The sequence below is a fragment of the Oncorhynchus clarkii genome, chromosome 2 (assembly GCF_045791955.1).
Source record: "Oncorhynchus clarkii lewisi isolate Uvic-CL-2024 chromosome 2, UVic_Ocla_1.0, whole genome shotgun sequence".
NCBI lineage: Eukaryota > Metazoa > Chordata > Actinopteri > Salmoniformes > Salmonidae > Oncorhynchus > Oncorhynchus clarkii.
Genome location: NC_092148.1, coordinates 6552363 through 6570542, shown reverse-complemented (window position 1 = coordinate 6570542; position 18180 = coordinate 6552363). Strand labels below are relative to the sequence as shown.

General features: G+C 41.1%; 1 protein-coding gene across 1 annotated transcript; it reads right to left on the bottom strand.

Annotated features, from left to right (window-relative positions):
- Positions 1 to 11366: 11366 nt before the first annotated feature.
- On the bottom strand, positions 11367 to 12703 carry LOC139378962 (zymogen granule membrane protein 16-like). The gene is made up of 3 exons (XM_071121610.1): positions 12634 to 12703; positions 12181 to 12358; positions 11367 to 11825 (listed from the first exon to the last, which is right to left on the bottom strand). Exons 1-3 carry the CDS (start codon positions 12701 to 12703, stop codon positions 11459 to 11461), a joined length of 615 nt encoding a protein of 204 aa, XP_070977711.1. The 3' UTR covers positions 11367 to 11458.
- Between the last annotated feature and the right edge of the window lie 5477 nt (positions 12704 to 18180).

Below are 18180 nucleotides of genomic sequence, written 5' to 3'. Positions count from 1 at the left end.
TGTATTTATACTTTGCACATTCTCCCATTGCAAATCTACCATTCCAGTGTTTTACTTGCTATATTGTATCTACTTTGCCACCATGGCCTTTTTGCCTTTACCTCCCTTATCTCACCTCATTTGCTCACATCGTATATAGACTTGTTTATACTGTATACTGTATGTTTGTTTTACTCCATGTGTAACTCTGTGTCGTTGTATGTGTCGAACTGCTTTGCTTTATCTTGGCCAGGGCGCAATTGTAAATGAGAACTTGTTCTCAACTTGCCTACCTGGTTAAATAAAGGTGAAATAAATAAATAAATAAATAAAAAACCATGTACTGGTTTGACATCTTTTGGCAGGATTATTTTAGCCAACCCCAGTTAAACTTATTGGCCAACTAGTCTCAAGAAAAACATGACATTCAGCATCTGACAACACATTATCTAGTCATCAATCAAAGAAGAAGACAGATGATTGTAACTCTTTCAATTTCACCTGGTTGTTCGCTATTAAAACACATGTACCAGGAACTGCCATTACTTCCTCAATCCTTTCCTGATGAGCAAATGATGTCACGCATGTTTTCTTCTAAAGACAGGTGTAGAGGAGGCAGACAGAAACAGTCATACACTGTTATAAATGATCATAGGTCCACAAGTGACTTGGTTGCAATACTGATTCAATGATGGTTAACTGACAGATGGCAGCAATTTTCTGATATCTCTAACATTTAATGTGAATGTTTCACTCCTCTAAAACAGACCTGTGTGTGGAGATATATCTCTCTACTTTCTGGCAAGAGAAACAGATTCTGACGATTAGAACAGTTTCCCACAACCTGCCTGCCTAATGAATAGAATGGAATGGGGATATATCTGTCTGTCACTGAACTTAATCATCATAATAACAGGAAAGTCCAACCCAGAGCCAGAAAGTATCACCTAAGTTCATGATCTCACCGCAGTGTCGAGCCTGTTTGACTACTTGATGGAGCAGAAAAATGCTTGGCATTGCTTTTAGGGGTAATATTTAGATCGGACCAATAAAAATGTTATTTTGTCATTGATACAAAGTTCCACAAAGGCCCCAATAGATGCTGCATATTAGGCCAAGTCCATGAGGGGTATAAGACACAAACTCAGCAAAAAAAGAAACGTCCCTTTTTCAGGACCCTGTATTTCAAAGATAATTGGTCAAATCCAAATAACTTCAACCAATCTTCGTTGTAAAGTGTTTAACACTTTTTCCCATGCTTGTTCCATGAACCATAAACAATTAATGAACATTCACCTATGGAACGGTCGTTAAGACACTAACACACACACACACACACACACACACACACACACACACACACACACACACACACACACACACACACACACGCACACACACACACACACACACACACACACACAAACACACACACACACACACACACGGTAGGCAATTAAGGTCACAGTTATGAAAACGTAGGACACTAAATAGGCCTTTCTACTGACTCTGAAAAACACCAAAAGAAAGATGCCCAGGGTCCCTGCTCATCTGCGTGAACATGCCTTAGGCATGCTGCAAAGAAGCATGAGGACTGCAGATGCTTGGGGCCAGGGCAATAAATTGCAATGTCCAAACTGTAAGACGCCTAAGACAGCGCCACAGGGGAGACAGGACGGACAGCTGATCGTCCTCGCAATGGCAGACCACGTGTAACAACACCTGCACAGGATCGGTACATCTGAACATAACACCTGTGGGACAGGTACAGGATGGCAACAACAACTGCCCGAGTTACATCAGAAATGCACAATCCCTCCATCAGTGCTCAGACTGTCCGCAATAGTCTTAGAGAGGCAGGACTGAGGGCTTGTAGGCCTGTTGTAAGGCAGGTCCTCACCAGATATCACCGTCAACAATGTTGCCTTTCGGCACAACTCCACCGTCATTGGACCAGACAGGACTGGAAAAAAGTGTTTTTGGCTCACCAGGTTTTATGGTCGGATTTGCGTCGAAAGAATGAGCGTTACACCGAGGCCTGTACTCCGGAGCGGGATCTATTTGGAGGTGGAGGGTCCGTCATGGTCTGGGGCGGTGTGTCACAGCATCATCGGACTGAGCTTGTTGTCATTGCAGACAGTCTCAACGCTGTGCGTTACAGGGAAGACATCCTCCTCCCTCATGTGGTACCCATTCTGCAGGCTCATCATGATCCCTCATCCTCATCCCTCCACCATGACAATGCCACCATCCATACTGCTCGTTCTGTGCGTGATTTTCTGCAAGACAGGAATGTCAGTATTCTGACATGGCCAGCAAAGAGCCCGCATCTCAATCCCTTTGAGCAATTCTGGGACCTGTTGGATCGGAGGGTGAGGACTGGGGACATTCCCCCCAGAAATGTCCAGGAACTTACAGGTGCCTTGGTGGAAGAGTGGGGTAACATCTCACAGCAAGAACTGGCAAATCTGGTGCAGTCCATAAGGAGGAGATGCACTGCAGTACTTAATGCAGCTGGTGGCCACACCAGATACTGACAGTTGCTTTTGATTTTGACCCCCCAATGTTCAGGCACACATTATTCCATTTCTGTTAGTCACATGTCTGTGGAACTTGTTCTGTTTATGTCTCAGTTGTTGAATCGTATTATGTTCATACAAATATTTACACATGTTAAGTTTGCTGAAAATAAACGTAGTTGACAGTGAGAGGACGTTTCTTTTTAGATTAAATAAATAACAAATAATAATACATTATTTATCATTATTAAATATTAAAGAGTGGGGAGACACACTTAGAAACCTTGCCTTAAACATAATGATTTAAAACACAGTACACACACACACACACACACACACACACACACACACACACACACACACACACACACACACACACACACACACACACACACACACACACACACACACACACACACACACACACACACACACACAGGAATGAGGATATGCTAAAAACTCTGTCACACAAAACTTTGAACAACAATCCGAACTATGAAACTTGAGATCAGGTCAAGGTAGCTATATTCGTCTATAGACTTCTATAGTCTTTCATCCTATAATCGTCTGTTCCATGCACTTCAAATCAAATCAAATCAAATTTATTTATATAGCCCTTCGTACATCAGCTGATATATCAAAGTGCTGTACATAAACCCAGCCTAAAACCCCAAACAGCAAGCAATGCAGGTGTAGAAGCACGGTGGCTAGGAAAAACTCCCTAGAAAGGCCAAAACCTAGGAAGAAACCTAGAGAGGAACCAGGCTATGTGGGGTGGCCAGTCCTCTTCTGGCTGTGCCGGGTGGAGATTATAACAAAACATGGTCAAGATGTTCAAATGTTCATGAATGACCAGCACGGTCGAATAATAATAAGGCAGAATAGTTGAAACTGGAGCAGCAGCACAGTCAGGTGGACTGGGGACAGCAAGGAGTCATCATGTCAGGTAGTCCTGGGGCATGGTCCTAGGGCTCAGGTCCTCCGAGAGAGAGAAAGAAAGAGAGAATTAGAGAGAGCATATGTGGGATGGCCAGTCCTCTTCTGGCTGTGCCGGGTGGAGATTATAACAGAACATGGCCAAGATGTTCAAATGTTCATAAATGACCAGCATGGTCGAATAATAATAAGGCAGAACAGTTGAAACTGGAGCAGCAGCACAGCCAGGTGGACTGGGGACAGCAAGGAGTCATCATGTCAGGTAGTCCTGGGGCATGGTCCTAGGGCTCAGGTCCTCCGAGAGAGAGAAAGAGAGAAGGAGAGAATTAGAGAACGCACACTTAGATTCACACAGGACACCGAATAGGACAGGAGAAGTACTCCAGATATAACAAACTGAACTTGAACTTGAACTTGACTTGACCTCGGAGTGTGGTGTCAGAAAAATAACCTCACACTCAACGTCAACAAAACTAAGGAGATGATTGTGGACTTCAGGAAACAGCAGAGGGAACACCCCCCTATCCACGTCGATGGAACAGTAGTGGAGAGGGTAGCAAGTTTTAAGTTCCTCGGCATACACATCACAGACAAACTGAATTGGTCCACTCACACAGACAGCATTGTGAAGAAGGCGCAGCAGCGCCTCTTCAACCTCAGAAGGCTGAAGAAATTCGGCTTGTCACCAAAAGCACTCACAAACTTCTACAGATGCACAATCGAGAGCATCCTGTCGGGCTGTATCACCGCCTGGTACGGCAACTGCTCCGATGTCACAGGAAGGCCATAAAGATCATCAAGGACATCAACCACCCGAGCCACTGCCTGTTCACCCCGCTATCATCCAGAAGGCGAGGTCAGTACAGGTGCATCAAAGCTGGGACCGAGAGACTGAAAAACAGCTTCTATCTCAAGGCCATCAGACTGTTAAACAGCCACCACTAACATTGAGTGGCTGCTGCCAACACACTGACACTGACTCAACTCCAGCCACTTTAATAATGGGAATTGATGGGAAATGATGTAAATATATCACTAGCCACTTTAAACAATACTACCTTATATAATGTTACTTACCCTACATTATTCATCTCATATGCATACGTATATACTGTACTCTATATCATCGACTGTATTCTTATGTAATACATGTATCACTAGCCACTTTAACTATGCCACTTTGTTTACATACTCATCTCATATGTATATACTGTACTCGATACCATCTACTGTATCTTGCCTATGCTGCTCTGTACCATCACTCATTCATATATCCTTATGTACATATTCTTTATCCCCTTACACTGTGTACAAGACAGTAGTTTTGGAATTGTTAGTTAGATTACTTGTTATTACTGCATTGTCGGAACTAGAAGCACAAGCATTTCGCTACACTCGCATTAACATCTGCTAACCATGTGTATGTGACAAATAACGTTTTATTTGATTTGATTTGAACTTGACTGAACTGACTGTAAAATGTGTGCATATATTTCTCTTGTATACAGGGGTGAGAGGATTTGTCAGGACTCTGAGAACGGTTTTGAACATCCAGTTTGGTCTGAGTTAATTACTTCCCTTGGTGTTGGCTGCTTTTTCAGCCCTTCAATGCTTCTTCCTAATGGCTTACTTGTTCTGTTTGAGAACCGGACGTGGAGGAAGGAAGAGGAAATGAAAGTGATTCCAGACCCATCCTTTCTCTCCATCCTCCTCTCTTCTAAATCAGCTGCTCCAGAGACCATAAAAGACCTTCTGCTCGTGATATAAAACATAATTCTGCTAGTTTCATTTTCTTTTTCAATCATCCAGGCTGTATCACAACCGGCCGTGATTGGGAGTCCCATAAAATAAATAAATAAATACAATATGTGGATGAGATAGTTGGATAGGCTATTTACAGATGGGCTATGTGCAGGTGCAATGATCTGTGAGCTGCTCTGACAGCTGGTGCTTGAAGTTAGTGAGGGAGATATGAGTCTCCAGCTTCAGCGATTTTTTGCAGTTCGTTCCAGTCATTGGCAGCAGAGAACTGGAAGGAGAGGCGGACAAAGAAGGAATTGGCTTTGGGGGTGACCAGTGAAATATACCTGCTGGAGCGCGTGCTATGGTTGGGTGCTATAGAGTGCTATGGTGACCACTGAACTGAGATAAGGCGCGGCTTTACCTAGCAAAGACTTGTAGATGACCTGGAGCCAGTGGGTTTGGCGACGAGTACGAAGCGAGGGCCAGCCAACGAGAGCGTACAGTTTGCAGTGGTGGGTAGTATATGGGGCTTGGGTGACAAAACGGATTGCACTGTGATAGACTGCATCCAATTTGTTGAGTAGAGTGTTGCAGGCTATTTTGTAAATGACATCGCCAAAGTCGAGCATCGGTAGGGTAGTCAGTTTTAGGAGGGTATGTTTGGCAGCATGAGTGAAGGATGCTTTGTTGTGAAATAGGAAGCCGATTCTAGATTTAATTTTGGATTGGATATGCTTAATGCGGGTCTGGAAGGAGAGTTTACAGTCTAACCAGACACCTAGGTATTTGTAGTTGTCCACATATTTTAGGTCAGAACGGACCAGAGTAGTGATGCTGGATGGGCGGCCAGGTGCGGGCAGCAATCGGTTGAAGAGCATGCATTTTGTTTTACTTGCAATTAAGAGCAATTGAAGGCCACGGAAGGAGAGTTGTATGGCATTGAAGCTCGTCTGGAGGTTAGTTAGCACAGGGTCCAAAGAAGGGCCAGAAGAATACAGAATGGTGTTGTCTGCGTAGAGGTGGATCAGGGAATCACCAACAGCAAGAGCGACATCATTGATGTATACATAGAAGAGAGTTGGCCCGAGAATTGAACCCTGTGGCACCCCAGTAGAGACTGCCAGAGGTCTGGACAATAGGCCCTCCGATTTGACACACGGAACTCTACCAGAGAAGTAGTTGGTGAACCAGCCGAGGCAGTCATTTGAGAAGCCAAGGCTGTTTAGTCTGCCGATAAGAATGTGGTGATTGACAGAGTCGAAAGCCTTGATGAAGACGGCTGCACAGTACTGTCTTTTATCGATGGTGGTTATAATATAATTTAGGACCTTGAGCGTGGCTGAGGTGCACCCATGACCAGCTCGGAAACCAGATTGCATAGTGGAGAAGGTACGGTGGGATTAGAAATGGTCGGTGATCTGTTAATTAACCTGGCTTTCGAAGATTTTAGAAGGGAAGGATGGATATAGGTCTATAACAGTTTGGGTCTAGATTGTCTCCCAATTTGAAGTGGGCGATGACCGCGGCAGCTTTCCAATCTTTGGGAATCTCAGACAATATGAAAGTGAGGTTGAATAGGCTAGTAATAGGGGTTGCAACAATGTTGGCAGATAATTTTAGAAAGAGAGGTTCCAGAATGTCTATCCCAGCTGATTTGTATGGGTCCAGATTTTGCAGCTCTTTAAGAACATCAGCTATCTGGATTTGGGTGAAGGAGAAATGGGGAGGCTTGGGCGAGTTGCTGTGGGGGGGTGCAGGGCAGTTGACCGGGGTAGGGGTAGCCAGATGGAAAGCACGGCCAGCTGTAGAAAAATGCTTACTTGGGGAGGAGGCCTCTAATGTTAACATGCATGAAACCAAAGCTTTTAAGTCAACAAATGAATGCGCCTGGGGAATGGGAGTGGAGCTAGGCACTGCTGGGCCTGGATTAACCTCTACATCACCAGAGGAACAGAGGAGGAGTAGGAGAAGGGTACGGCTAAAGGCTATAAGAGCTGGTCGTCTAGTACGTTCGGAACAGTGAGTAAAAGGAGCAGGTTTCTGGGCGCGATTGAATAGATTCAAGGCATAATGTATAGACAAAGGTATGGTAGGGTTTGAATAAAGTGGAGGTGAATCTAGGCATAGAGTGACAATGAGAGAGATATTGTCACTTTAAACATAATTTAAACCAGGTGATGTCACCTCATGTGTGGGAGGCGGAACTGAAGGGTTAGCTAAGGCATATTGAGCAGGGCTAGAGGTTCTACAGTGAAATAAGAGAATAATCACTAACCAGAACAGCAATGGACAAGGCATAATGACATTAGGGAGAGACATGCGTAGCCGAGTGATTATAGGGGTCCAGTGAGTAGTTAAGCTGGCTGGAGACACGGTGATTCAGACAGCTAGTGGGCCGGGGCTAGCAAGTAGCACAAAGGCCTTAGAGGTACGTCGCGACGGAAGAGGTCTGTTGTAGCCTCCTCGTGCGGTAACATCGGCAGACCAGCAGACCAGCATCGGCAGACCAGCCGTGATGGATTGGTAGGGTTCCGCCTGGTCCAATTGGAAAATAGGTATAGTGGCCCAAGAAATTGGCCGATGGACCTATTCAGCTACCAGTCCGATATTCCCTAGACAGCTAGCGGACCGCAGCTAGCAGGCTAGTATATGGGCATTCAGGGGACATCGCGACGGAAGGGCCTGTTGCAAAAAGAACCCTCGGCAGATTATGTCGGTAGTCAAGACGTGATGGATTAGCAGGGCTTCGTGTAGTAATAGGGGTCCAGGACAATTGGCAAAAATAGGTATTGTAGCCCAAGGAGTAGAGCACACTTCTGTTTATTTGAGCTGGTCATTCATTATGTGTTGGTAATCCTGTCGTATAGTAAAATGCATAAGCGTTGCTCTCCACTTTCTGGAATTCGAGGATGATAGCTAAGGAGGTGGAGAAACACTGAATTGAAGTTCAGTGAATTGAAGTTCACTGAACTGAATTGAAGTTCAGTTTATAAACATTGAGAAAAAAAGTATCTTAACAGCTGATCAGGCCGTTGATTGTGGCTGTGCAAAGTTGCTGGATGTTGGCGAGAAGTGGAGCATGCTTTTGTACACGCTGGTCTAGAGCATTCCAAACATGCTCAATGGGAAACATGTCTGGTGAGTATGCAGGCCATGGAAGAACTGGAACATTTTGAGCTTCCAAGAATTGTGTACAGATCCTTGTGACATTATCATGCTGAAACATGAGGTGAAGGCGGTGGATGAATGGCACGACAATGGTCCTCAGGATCTCGTCACGGTATTTCTGTGCATTCAAATTGCCATCAATAAAAATGCAATTGTGTTCGTTGTCTGCTTATTCCTGCCCATACCATAACCCCAGCGCCACCAAGGGGCACTCTAATTACAATGTTGACATCAGCAAACCGCTCACCCACACAACGCCATACTGGCCGGTATAGTTGAAACCGAGATTTATCTGTGAAGATCACACTTCTCCAGCGGACCAGTGGCCATTGAAGGTGAGCATTTTTCCCACATAAGTCAGGTACATTCCCAAACTGCAGTCAGGTCAAGTCCCTGGTGAGAACGACAAGCACACAGATGAGCTTCCCTGAGACGGTTTCTGACACAGAAACTATTTTGTTGTGCAAACCCACAGTTTCATCAAGCTCAGACGATCCCTCAGGGGAAGAAGCCAGATGTGGAGGTCCTGGGCTGGTGTGGTTACATGTGGTCTGAGGTTATGAGGCCAGCCAAATTCTCTAAAATGGCATTGAAGGCGGCTTATTAGAGTTGTGTAACAAACTGCCAGCAGTTTGCATCAATGCCTGTGACTGGGAAACATGGGACCAACACTTTACATGTTGCGTTTTTCTGTTGTTCAGTATATATACACTGAAAACTTGTCATAAACACCTACTGTACATCATTTGAAATGTTGCGCAGGTTGTGCTTTGTGATGCCTTGAGGGTCCAATACAGGGGGATACATTTACTCAGATTAGTGATTCTGGTGTGAATATACAGTAGTGAAGCAGTAGTCAAGCTAACATTTTAGACTCTATAATAAACTATAATGTAGCATTGTTCAAGGTTTAACAACTATAATTAAAAAAATCACACATCATTTCTTTAAGATTTGCAACCATCCCATTGCAGTATCATCCACATTACACTAAATGCAAATAGCAAAAATGCATATAATTTTTCCCCCATTTAAATCTATGTCTGTTCCTCAAATTAGCTCGGATTTACTGGGACTAAGACAATGTTTCAAGGAACCACAGACTTATTCTGTAAAACAAAGACAATACATGTTTTTCCTACTTTCATTCTATCTCACCAAAACTAGTTAAGCAGCTTTAACTGTTGAACCATCCATATACTGTATAAGCCCCATCTATCAAACTGTCTAATCTAGACCATCCATATACTGTATAAACCACATCTATCAAACTGTCTAATCTAGACCATCCATATACTGTATAAACCCCATCTATCAAACTGTCTAATCTAGACCATCCATATACTGTATAAACCACATCTATCAAACTGTCTAATCTAGACCATCCATATACTGTATAAACCCCATCTATCAAACTGTCTAATCTAGACCATCCATATACCAACCCCATCTATCAAACTGTCTAATCTAGACCATCCATATACTGTATAAACCCCATCTATCAAACTGTCTAATCTAGACCATCCATATACTGTATAAACCCCATCTATCAAACTGTCTAATCTAGACCATCCATATACTGTATAAACCCCATCTATCAAACTGTCTAATCTAGACCATCCATATACTGTATAAACCACATCTATCAAACTGTCTAATCTAGACCATCCATATACTGTATAAACCCCATCTATCAAACTGTCTAATCTAGACCATCCATATACTGCATAAACCACATCTATCAAACTGTCTAATCTAGACCATCCATATACTGTATAAACCACATCTATCAAACTGTCTAATCTAGACCATCCATATACTGTATAAACCACATCTATCAAACTGTCTAATCTAGACCATCCACACAGTCTGTGATTCGTAACAAAGTAGTGTCCTTCCCCACCACTTGTTTTGGTATACAGCTGAACATTGAACAGCTTCCCAAATCTCAGACTTTAGCTTTAACTAAAACACTATGCAGCCCCATATTGTCACAATTATATGGTGTTGGTATGATATGTATTATGATTCTCCTGATTCTACACTTATTGTGGTTATATACTGTGATTTTATTGTGATTCGATGTTCCAAACATTGCTCACTATATGTCTGTGGCAGAGAGACTAGAAATCATGAGAAAGTAATGGAAGTAACATTTCCTCCAAATATGTGCTTCTTATTTCAAATGAAAACGTTGAACTTTCTATGAAGGAAATAAGAGTTTTAGTGCAGACAGCCAACTAACACAAAAATAATAGTTTGATATTGTTGATGCGATACGACATGATATATTGTGGAAAATAATATCCCGATATGTAACTATCCATTTTTCCCCTTGTTTACTATTGAATAGGCGTTTCAACAGTCTTGCTGTTATAAATGTAGTTCCTTATTGACACCATTGAGGTAGGGTTTGTTAAGATGACAGATTAGTTTATCGTAGCTTCTGGCCACTACTGTATGTATTGTCTTATTAAAAGGAATACAATGAAATATAATGATTAAAGATATGCTTTTTATTAAAATGTCCAGAAGCAGATGTAGCAGAAAAGGATCAACAAATAACAAATGCAGAGTGTATAAAATAGTGAAGGTGAAACACCCTGAAACACTATTATCTCCCCATAATATTTGATTGTTCCATTAATCAAAGATATAACTCATCCTTTAAATCCCATATGAATCTTTCCTTTATTGTGATAAAATGTGATAACAATGCATGTTGACCCAAGCTGACAGGACTGTTTGAATATTCCTATCTAATGGATGCTTCATGAGAATTTGAACTGAATGAATTTGAATGTTAAGAAATATTTTTGTACTGCTTCAAGTGAGGAATCACCTCAAAAGTACTTCCAAAGTACTCAAAACATTCCAATTCAATCAGTGAAATAAAAGTGAAATAACAAACAGATAGTGAAATAAAAACTGTTCTGTCAGCGTCTGTCAAACATCCGTCAGTTTCCTGGTCAGTTTCCTGGACCCAGATTAAGTTTACTCCTGGACTAAAAAGCATGTTGAATGGAGAATCTCCATTGAAAGTAACTAGTCCAGGATTAGGCTTAATCTGTATCTGGGATACCATCCCAAAGAGCAAGACATACTTTTTTCCCCTAATAAATAGGAGTTACTGTTTCCAGTGCTGTTCCCAGAGTACTGTTTCCAGCCCCTTCCATGTCCACAAATCCCCAGTGGGCTCCGATGGAGGTGATTCCAGCACCGTTGAAGCGACCGCTGAGGATCCTCAGCTCATTGCCCATGTTGGATGGGTAGAAGTTGAAGGAGACCTGGTTGGGCAGGCCGGCTGACAGAGTGCGCCCCATGTTGGTGGTTAACACCAGGTAGCAGATGTAGTCTGCTGGGTTGTACTTCCCAGACACCTCAACGATGGCCTCATCATTAAACAGCTCCATCTCCTGCTTTTCACTCCCTTTGTTACCGAACACAGGAGACCAGGTGTTGCCGTATTTCAGCTGGAACCTAAAACAGAGGAAGCTTTTCTCGTTGGTTGTGTTTTGATAAGGCACATTCAGACTGAGACAGCAGGTAGCGTCAGAGAATATCAAGGAATTACATTTTACATTGTACTCTGGGTTAGATACGATAACAATATTGTTTGGTCATAAACTGAATATGTAATAAACACAACAAATAAATAAATACATAAATAAATAAAGAAAGAAAGAAAGAAAGAAAGAGTGTTTGTTGGGTAGTGTAGTTGGACTAAGTCGTGGTGAATGTTGTGTAGTGTAGTTGGAATGAGTCAGTAGTGTGTGTTGGGCAGTGTAGTTGGACTGAGTCAGTGGTGTCTGTTCATGGGTCAGAGTCTGCTCACCCGCTGATGTAGTTGTTGCTGTTGTAGTTGTAGTAGTAGTAGTAGTAGTAGTAGTAGTAGTAGTAGTTGTTGGTCTCCCACACTCTGACTCCCGTGATGCGCCCCTCACCGTAGGAAGCAAATGGGGTGCCACTTCCCTGACCCACCGCAGAGGAATACGAGTAGGGGTCTTTGATGGCTAAAATAACATGGCCAATATGTTTACTATATTTACTATATTAATAATACATATTTATATATACATAATTTTATTTTTACCAACACATTTCTGAAAGATCTTTATATCACGAATAAAGTGCAGATGAATTAACTGAAGTACATTCTGCAATGATTTAATCCATCAGTTTATGTCTCAAAGAAGAACTCCTAAGTCTAACTGAAAAGACAAGTTGGTGAAAGCACAAAAGCTATTATTTAATCATTATAATTCAGAATTGTATTTTTATAACTCACGCAAAGCCAAGCAGCCAGCCAAGAACATTGTGACAACCAGGATTAAGAACATTCTGCAAAAGTGAGGCATCAACACTTAAGACCTTTAATTTCAGTCAATTTTACTCTCATTCCATTTCACTTTAAATGGTAAAACTTGAAATAATGTAGTTAATAATGTTTTTCATAGTAGTTTGTCAAAACAAATAAGTAACTTTACCTGTCAGGTCAGTGTTTCCTAGGAGGGAAAATAAAATAACCTTTTGAATTGTGATGTAACTAACAACAAACCATTCTTGAATGTGAAATGTTATAAAACAGCTCTAAAAAGTTGAACCTACTCTTGTTTACTACAATCACTCTTGCAGTGCTAAGCTACTGTCACATTAAAAATAATGTCAGATCATTGAATTTAAATTTTGTGGCAAAAGGGCCAAAATGTTTGTGCCCCAGTACCAAGAAATAATGAGTATTAACTTCATAACATTTCCCACACCAGTATTATGTATTAAATACAAGTGCACATTTTCAATTTAGTTAGTTGTGTAGTTACCCACAGTGCTATCTTGAGATGTGTGTGAAAACCTGTGAAAGCTTCTTGTCTCTCTGTCTCTGCCAGGTCATTCTAGTGTACTGCTTCCTCAAAGAACTGCATTTATACCTGCTGAACATTCCATCAGTTCTAGATGGAAGGAGCATGACAAAGAACACCTTTAGTCAGTCACTATTGAGAAGTCAGACATTGTTTACTAATTGGTCGAGGCTACTTTGGGAGGGAGTATCAAGGAAGTGCTATAAGGAAATAATAATTGTGTTCTTTTGAATTGTAACTAATTAATGATCTGAAATAGGGATTAAAAAAATATACAATCGAACAACCAAACAAATAAAAGAATGTACCAAAATTGTATGAATGTGTGCGAAAATCGCTCAAAATCAGTCTCCCAATCTTCAGTTGTTTTATTACACCAAGAGGAACTCCTTCCCTTTAAACATTAACATGCTGAAAAAGACGTGTGGATCTTGTCATTAACAGGATGGTTAGTTCATTGGTTTGCTCAAATACCTACAGTATTTTATTGTAGAATATTTGTTTCAGAACATGTTTTTCCATTTAATTCTAGATGTGCAGATGAGATTCAACATTTTTATCCTCCATTATTGTCCGACGTTTTCTGCAGTCTGTTACAACACTCACATCTTCATTAAATCACTGGCAACCTGTTCATGTTACTACAGGAAAACAATCTGATTTATTTTTCTGCAGATGAAGCAGATAAATATCAGTAGAAGTTACAAAGTGAGAAAATAAATAAAATATTATATAAACATTACTAAGTGAAATACCCTGAGGCACTTGTTACTACCTATCAATAAAATGTGATAGTTCAATTAACATATTGTTAGATTACTTGTTAGATATTACTGCATGGTCGGAACAAGAAGCACAAGCATTTCGCTACACTCGCATTAACATCTGCTAACCATGTGTATGTGACCAATACAATTTGATTTGATTTGAGAGTAATACAAACACAGTGGGGCAAAAAAGTATTTAGTCAGCCACCAATTGTGCAAGTTCTCCCACTTAAAAGATGAGAGAGGCCTGTAATTTTCATCATAGCTACACATCAACTATGACAGACAAAATGAGAAAAAAAATCCAGAAACACACATTGTAGGATTTTTAATGAATTTATTTGCAAATTATGGTGGCTCATGTAACATGAAACCCACATTTCACATGTTGCATTTAAAAAAAATTGTTGAGTGTAAAGTAGTTAGGTCACATAAAGATGTATGTAATTCATATGAATGAAATCATCAACATGTATTGATCACATCTTTACTAATAAGGCAGAAATGAACTTTAAAGCAGTATCCAAATCCATGTGATATAGTGATCACAATATACAGTGCCTTGCGAAAGTATTCGGCCCCCTTGAACTTTGCGACCTTTTGCCACATTTCAGGCTTCAAACATAAAGATATAAAACTGTATTTTTTTGTGTAGAATCAACAACAAGTGGGACACAATCATGAAGTGGAACGACATTTACTGGATATTTCAAACTTTTTTAACAAATCAAAAACAGAAAAATTGGGCGTGCAAAATTATTCAGCCCCTTTACTTTCAGTGCAGCAAACTCTCTCCAGAAGTTCAGTGAGGATCTCTGAATGATCCAATGTTGACCTAAATGACTAATGATGATAAATACAATCCACCTGTGTGTAATCACGTCTCCGTATAAATGCACCTGCACTGTGATAGTCTCAGAGGTCCGTTAAAAGTGCAGAGAGCATCATGAAGAACAAGGAACACACCAGGCAGGTCCGAGATACTGTTGTGAAGAAGTTTAAAGCCGGATTTGGATACAAAAAGATTTCCCAAGCTTTCAACATCCCAAGGAGCACTGTGCAAGCGATAATATTGAAATGGAAGGAGTATCAGACCACTGCAAATCTACCAAGACCTGGCCGTCCCTCTAAACTTTCAGCTCATACAAGGAGAAGACTGATCAGAGATGCAGCCAAGAGGCCCATGATCACTCTGGATAAACTGCAGAGATCTACAGCTGAGGTGGGAGACTCTGTCCATAGGACAACAATCAGTCGTATATTGCACAAATCTGGCCTTTATGGAAGAGTGGCAAGAAGAAAGCCATTTCTTAAAGATATCCATAAAAAGTGTTGTTTAAAGTTTGCCACAAGCCACCTGGGAGACACACCAAACATGTGGAAGAAGGTGCTCTGGTCAGATTAAACCAAAATTGAACTTTTTGGCAACAATGCAAAACGTTATGTTTGGCGTAAAAGCAACACAGCTGAACACACCATCCCCACTGTCAAACATGGTGGTGGCAGCATCATGGTTTGGGCCTGCTTTTCTTCGGCAGGGACAGGGAAGATGGTTCAAATTGATGGGAAGATGGATGGAGCCAAATACAGGACCATTTTGGAAGAAAACCTGATGGAGTCTGCAAAAGACCTGAGACTGGGACGGAGATTTGTCTTCCAACAAGACAATGATCCAAAACATAAAGCAAAATCTACAATGGAATGGTTCAAAAATAAACATATCCAGGTGTTAGAATGGCCAAGTCAAAGTCCAGACCTGAATCCAATCGAGAATCTGTGGAAAGAACTGAAAACTGCTGTTCACAAATGCTCTCCATCCAACCTCACTGAGCTCGAGCTGTTTTCCAAGGAGGAATGGGAAAAAAATTCAGTCTCTCGATGTGCAAAACTGATAGAGACATACCCCAAGCGACTTACAGCTGTAATCGCAGCAAAAGGTGGCGCTACAAAGTATTAACTTAAAGGGGCTGAATAATTTTGCACGCCCAATTTTTCAGTTTTTGATTTGTTAAAAAAGTTTGAAATATCCAATAAATGTCGTTCCACTTCATGATTGTGTCCCACTTGTTGTTGATTCTTCACAAAAAAATACAGTTTTATATCTTTATGTTTGAAGCCTGAAATGTGGCAAAAGGTCGCAAAGTTCAAGGGGGCCAAATACTTTCGCAAGGCACTGTAATAGCCATATCTAGGAAGTTCCAAAGGCTGGGCCTAATATAGTGTATAAGAGGTCATACAATACGTTTTGTAGTTATTCATATGTTGATGATGTAAAGAATATTTGCTGGTCTGTGGTGTGTAATGAGGAGCAACCAGATCCTGCACTTGACACATTTATCAAATTGCTTATTCCAGTTACTACTGAGCACGCACCCATTAAGAATATGACTGTAAAAACTGTTAAATCCCCTTGGATTGATGAGGAATTGAAAAGTTGTATGGTTGATAGGGATGAGGCAAAAGGTATGGCAAGTAAGTCTGTCAGCCCAACTGATTGGCAAACGTACTGTAAATTAAGAAATCCTGTGACTAAGCTTAAGAAAAAGAAAAAGAAACTATACCATGAAACAAAGATAAATTATATAAAGAATGACAGTGAAAAGATTTGGAGCACCTTAAATGACATTTTGGGGAAAAAAGCCAACACGGCTCCATCATTCATTAAATCAGATGGCTCATTTATCAGATAACCCACTGATATTGCAAACTACTTTAATTACTTTTTCAGATAAACAAACTGAGGGATGACATGCCAGCAACAAACGCTGACACTACACATCCAAGTATATCTGACCAAATTATCAAAGACAGGAATTGCACTTTTGAATTCTGTAAAGTCAGTGTGGTACATTTTTTTAATTGTTGTCTATCAACAATGACAAGCCACCGGGGTCTGACAATCTGGATGGATAATTACTGAGGATAATAGTGGACGATATTGCTACTCCATCAATTTAAGCCTACTAGAAAGTGTGTGCCCTCAGGCCTGTAGGCAAGCTAAAGTCTTTCCACTACCCCAGAATAGTAAAGCCCCCTTTACTGGCTCATATAGCTGACCAGTCAGTCTGTTACCAACCCTTAGTTTACTTCTGGAAAGAATTGTGCTTGACCAGATGCCGGTGCGGTAGGTAACTTAGTGGTTAGAGTGTTGGGCCAGTATCTGAAAGGTTGCTGGATCGAATCCCCGAGCTGACAAGGTAAAAATCTGTCATTCTGCCCCTGAATAAGACATTTAACCCACTGTTCCCCGGTAGGCCGTCATTGTAAATATGAATTTGTTCTTAACTGACTTGTCTAGTTAAATATTTGTATTTTTTAAATACTTTGATATTTCACAGTAAACAAATTGACAACAGACTTTCAGCACGCACATAGGGAAGGACACTCAACAAGCATGGCACTTACACAAATGACTGATGAATGGCTCAGAGAAATTGATGATAAAATGATTGTGGGGGCTGTCTTGTTAGACTTCAGTGCAGTTTTTGACGTTATGGATCATAGTCTGCTGTTATGACTTTACACCCCCTGCTATAACGTGGATAAAGAGTTACTGTCTAACAGAACACAGAGGGTGTTCTTTATTGGAAGCCTCTCAAACATGGAACTAGGTAGAAGCAGGAATTTCCCAGGGTAGCTGTTTAGCCCCTTGCTTTTTTCAATCTTTACTAACGACATGCCACTGGCTTTGAGTAAGGCCAGTGTGTCTATGTTTGCAGATGACTCAACACTATACACGTCAGCTACTACAGCAACTGAAATGACTGAAACACTTAACAAAGAGTTGCAGTTAGTTTCGGAATGGGTAGCAAGGACTAAGTTAGTCCTAAATATTTCCGAAAATAAAAGTTTTATATTTTGTACAAATCATTCACTAAACGCTGAATCTCAACTACACCTCATATTGAATAATGTGGAAATTGAGCAAGTTGAGGTGATTAAACTGCTTGGAGTAACTCTGGATTGTAAACTGTCATTGTCAAAACCTATTGATACCACGGTAGCTAAGATGGGGAGAAGTCTGTCTATAATAAAATGCTGCTCTGCCTTCTTAACAACAGTATCAACAAGGCAGGTCCTACAGGCCCTGGTTTAACAACACTATCAACAAGGCAGATCCTACAGGCCCTGGTTGTGTCACACCTGTTCAGTCATGTGGTCAGGTGCCACAAAGAGGGATTTGGGAAAATTGCAGTTGGCTCAGAACAA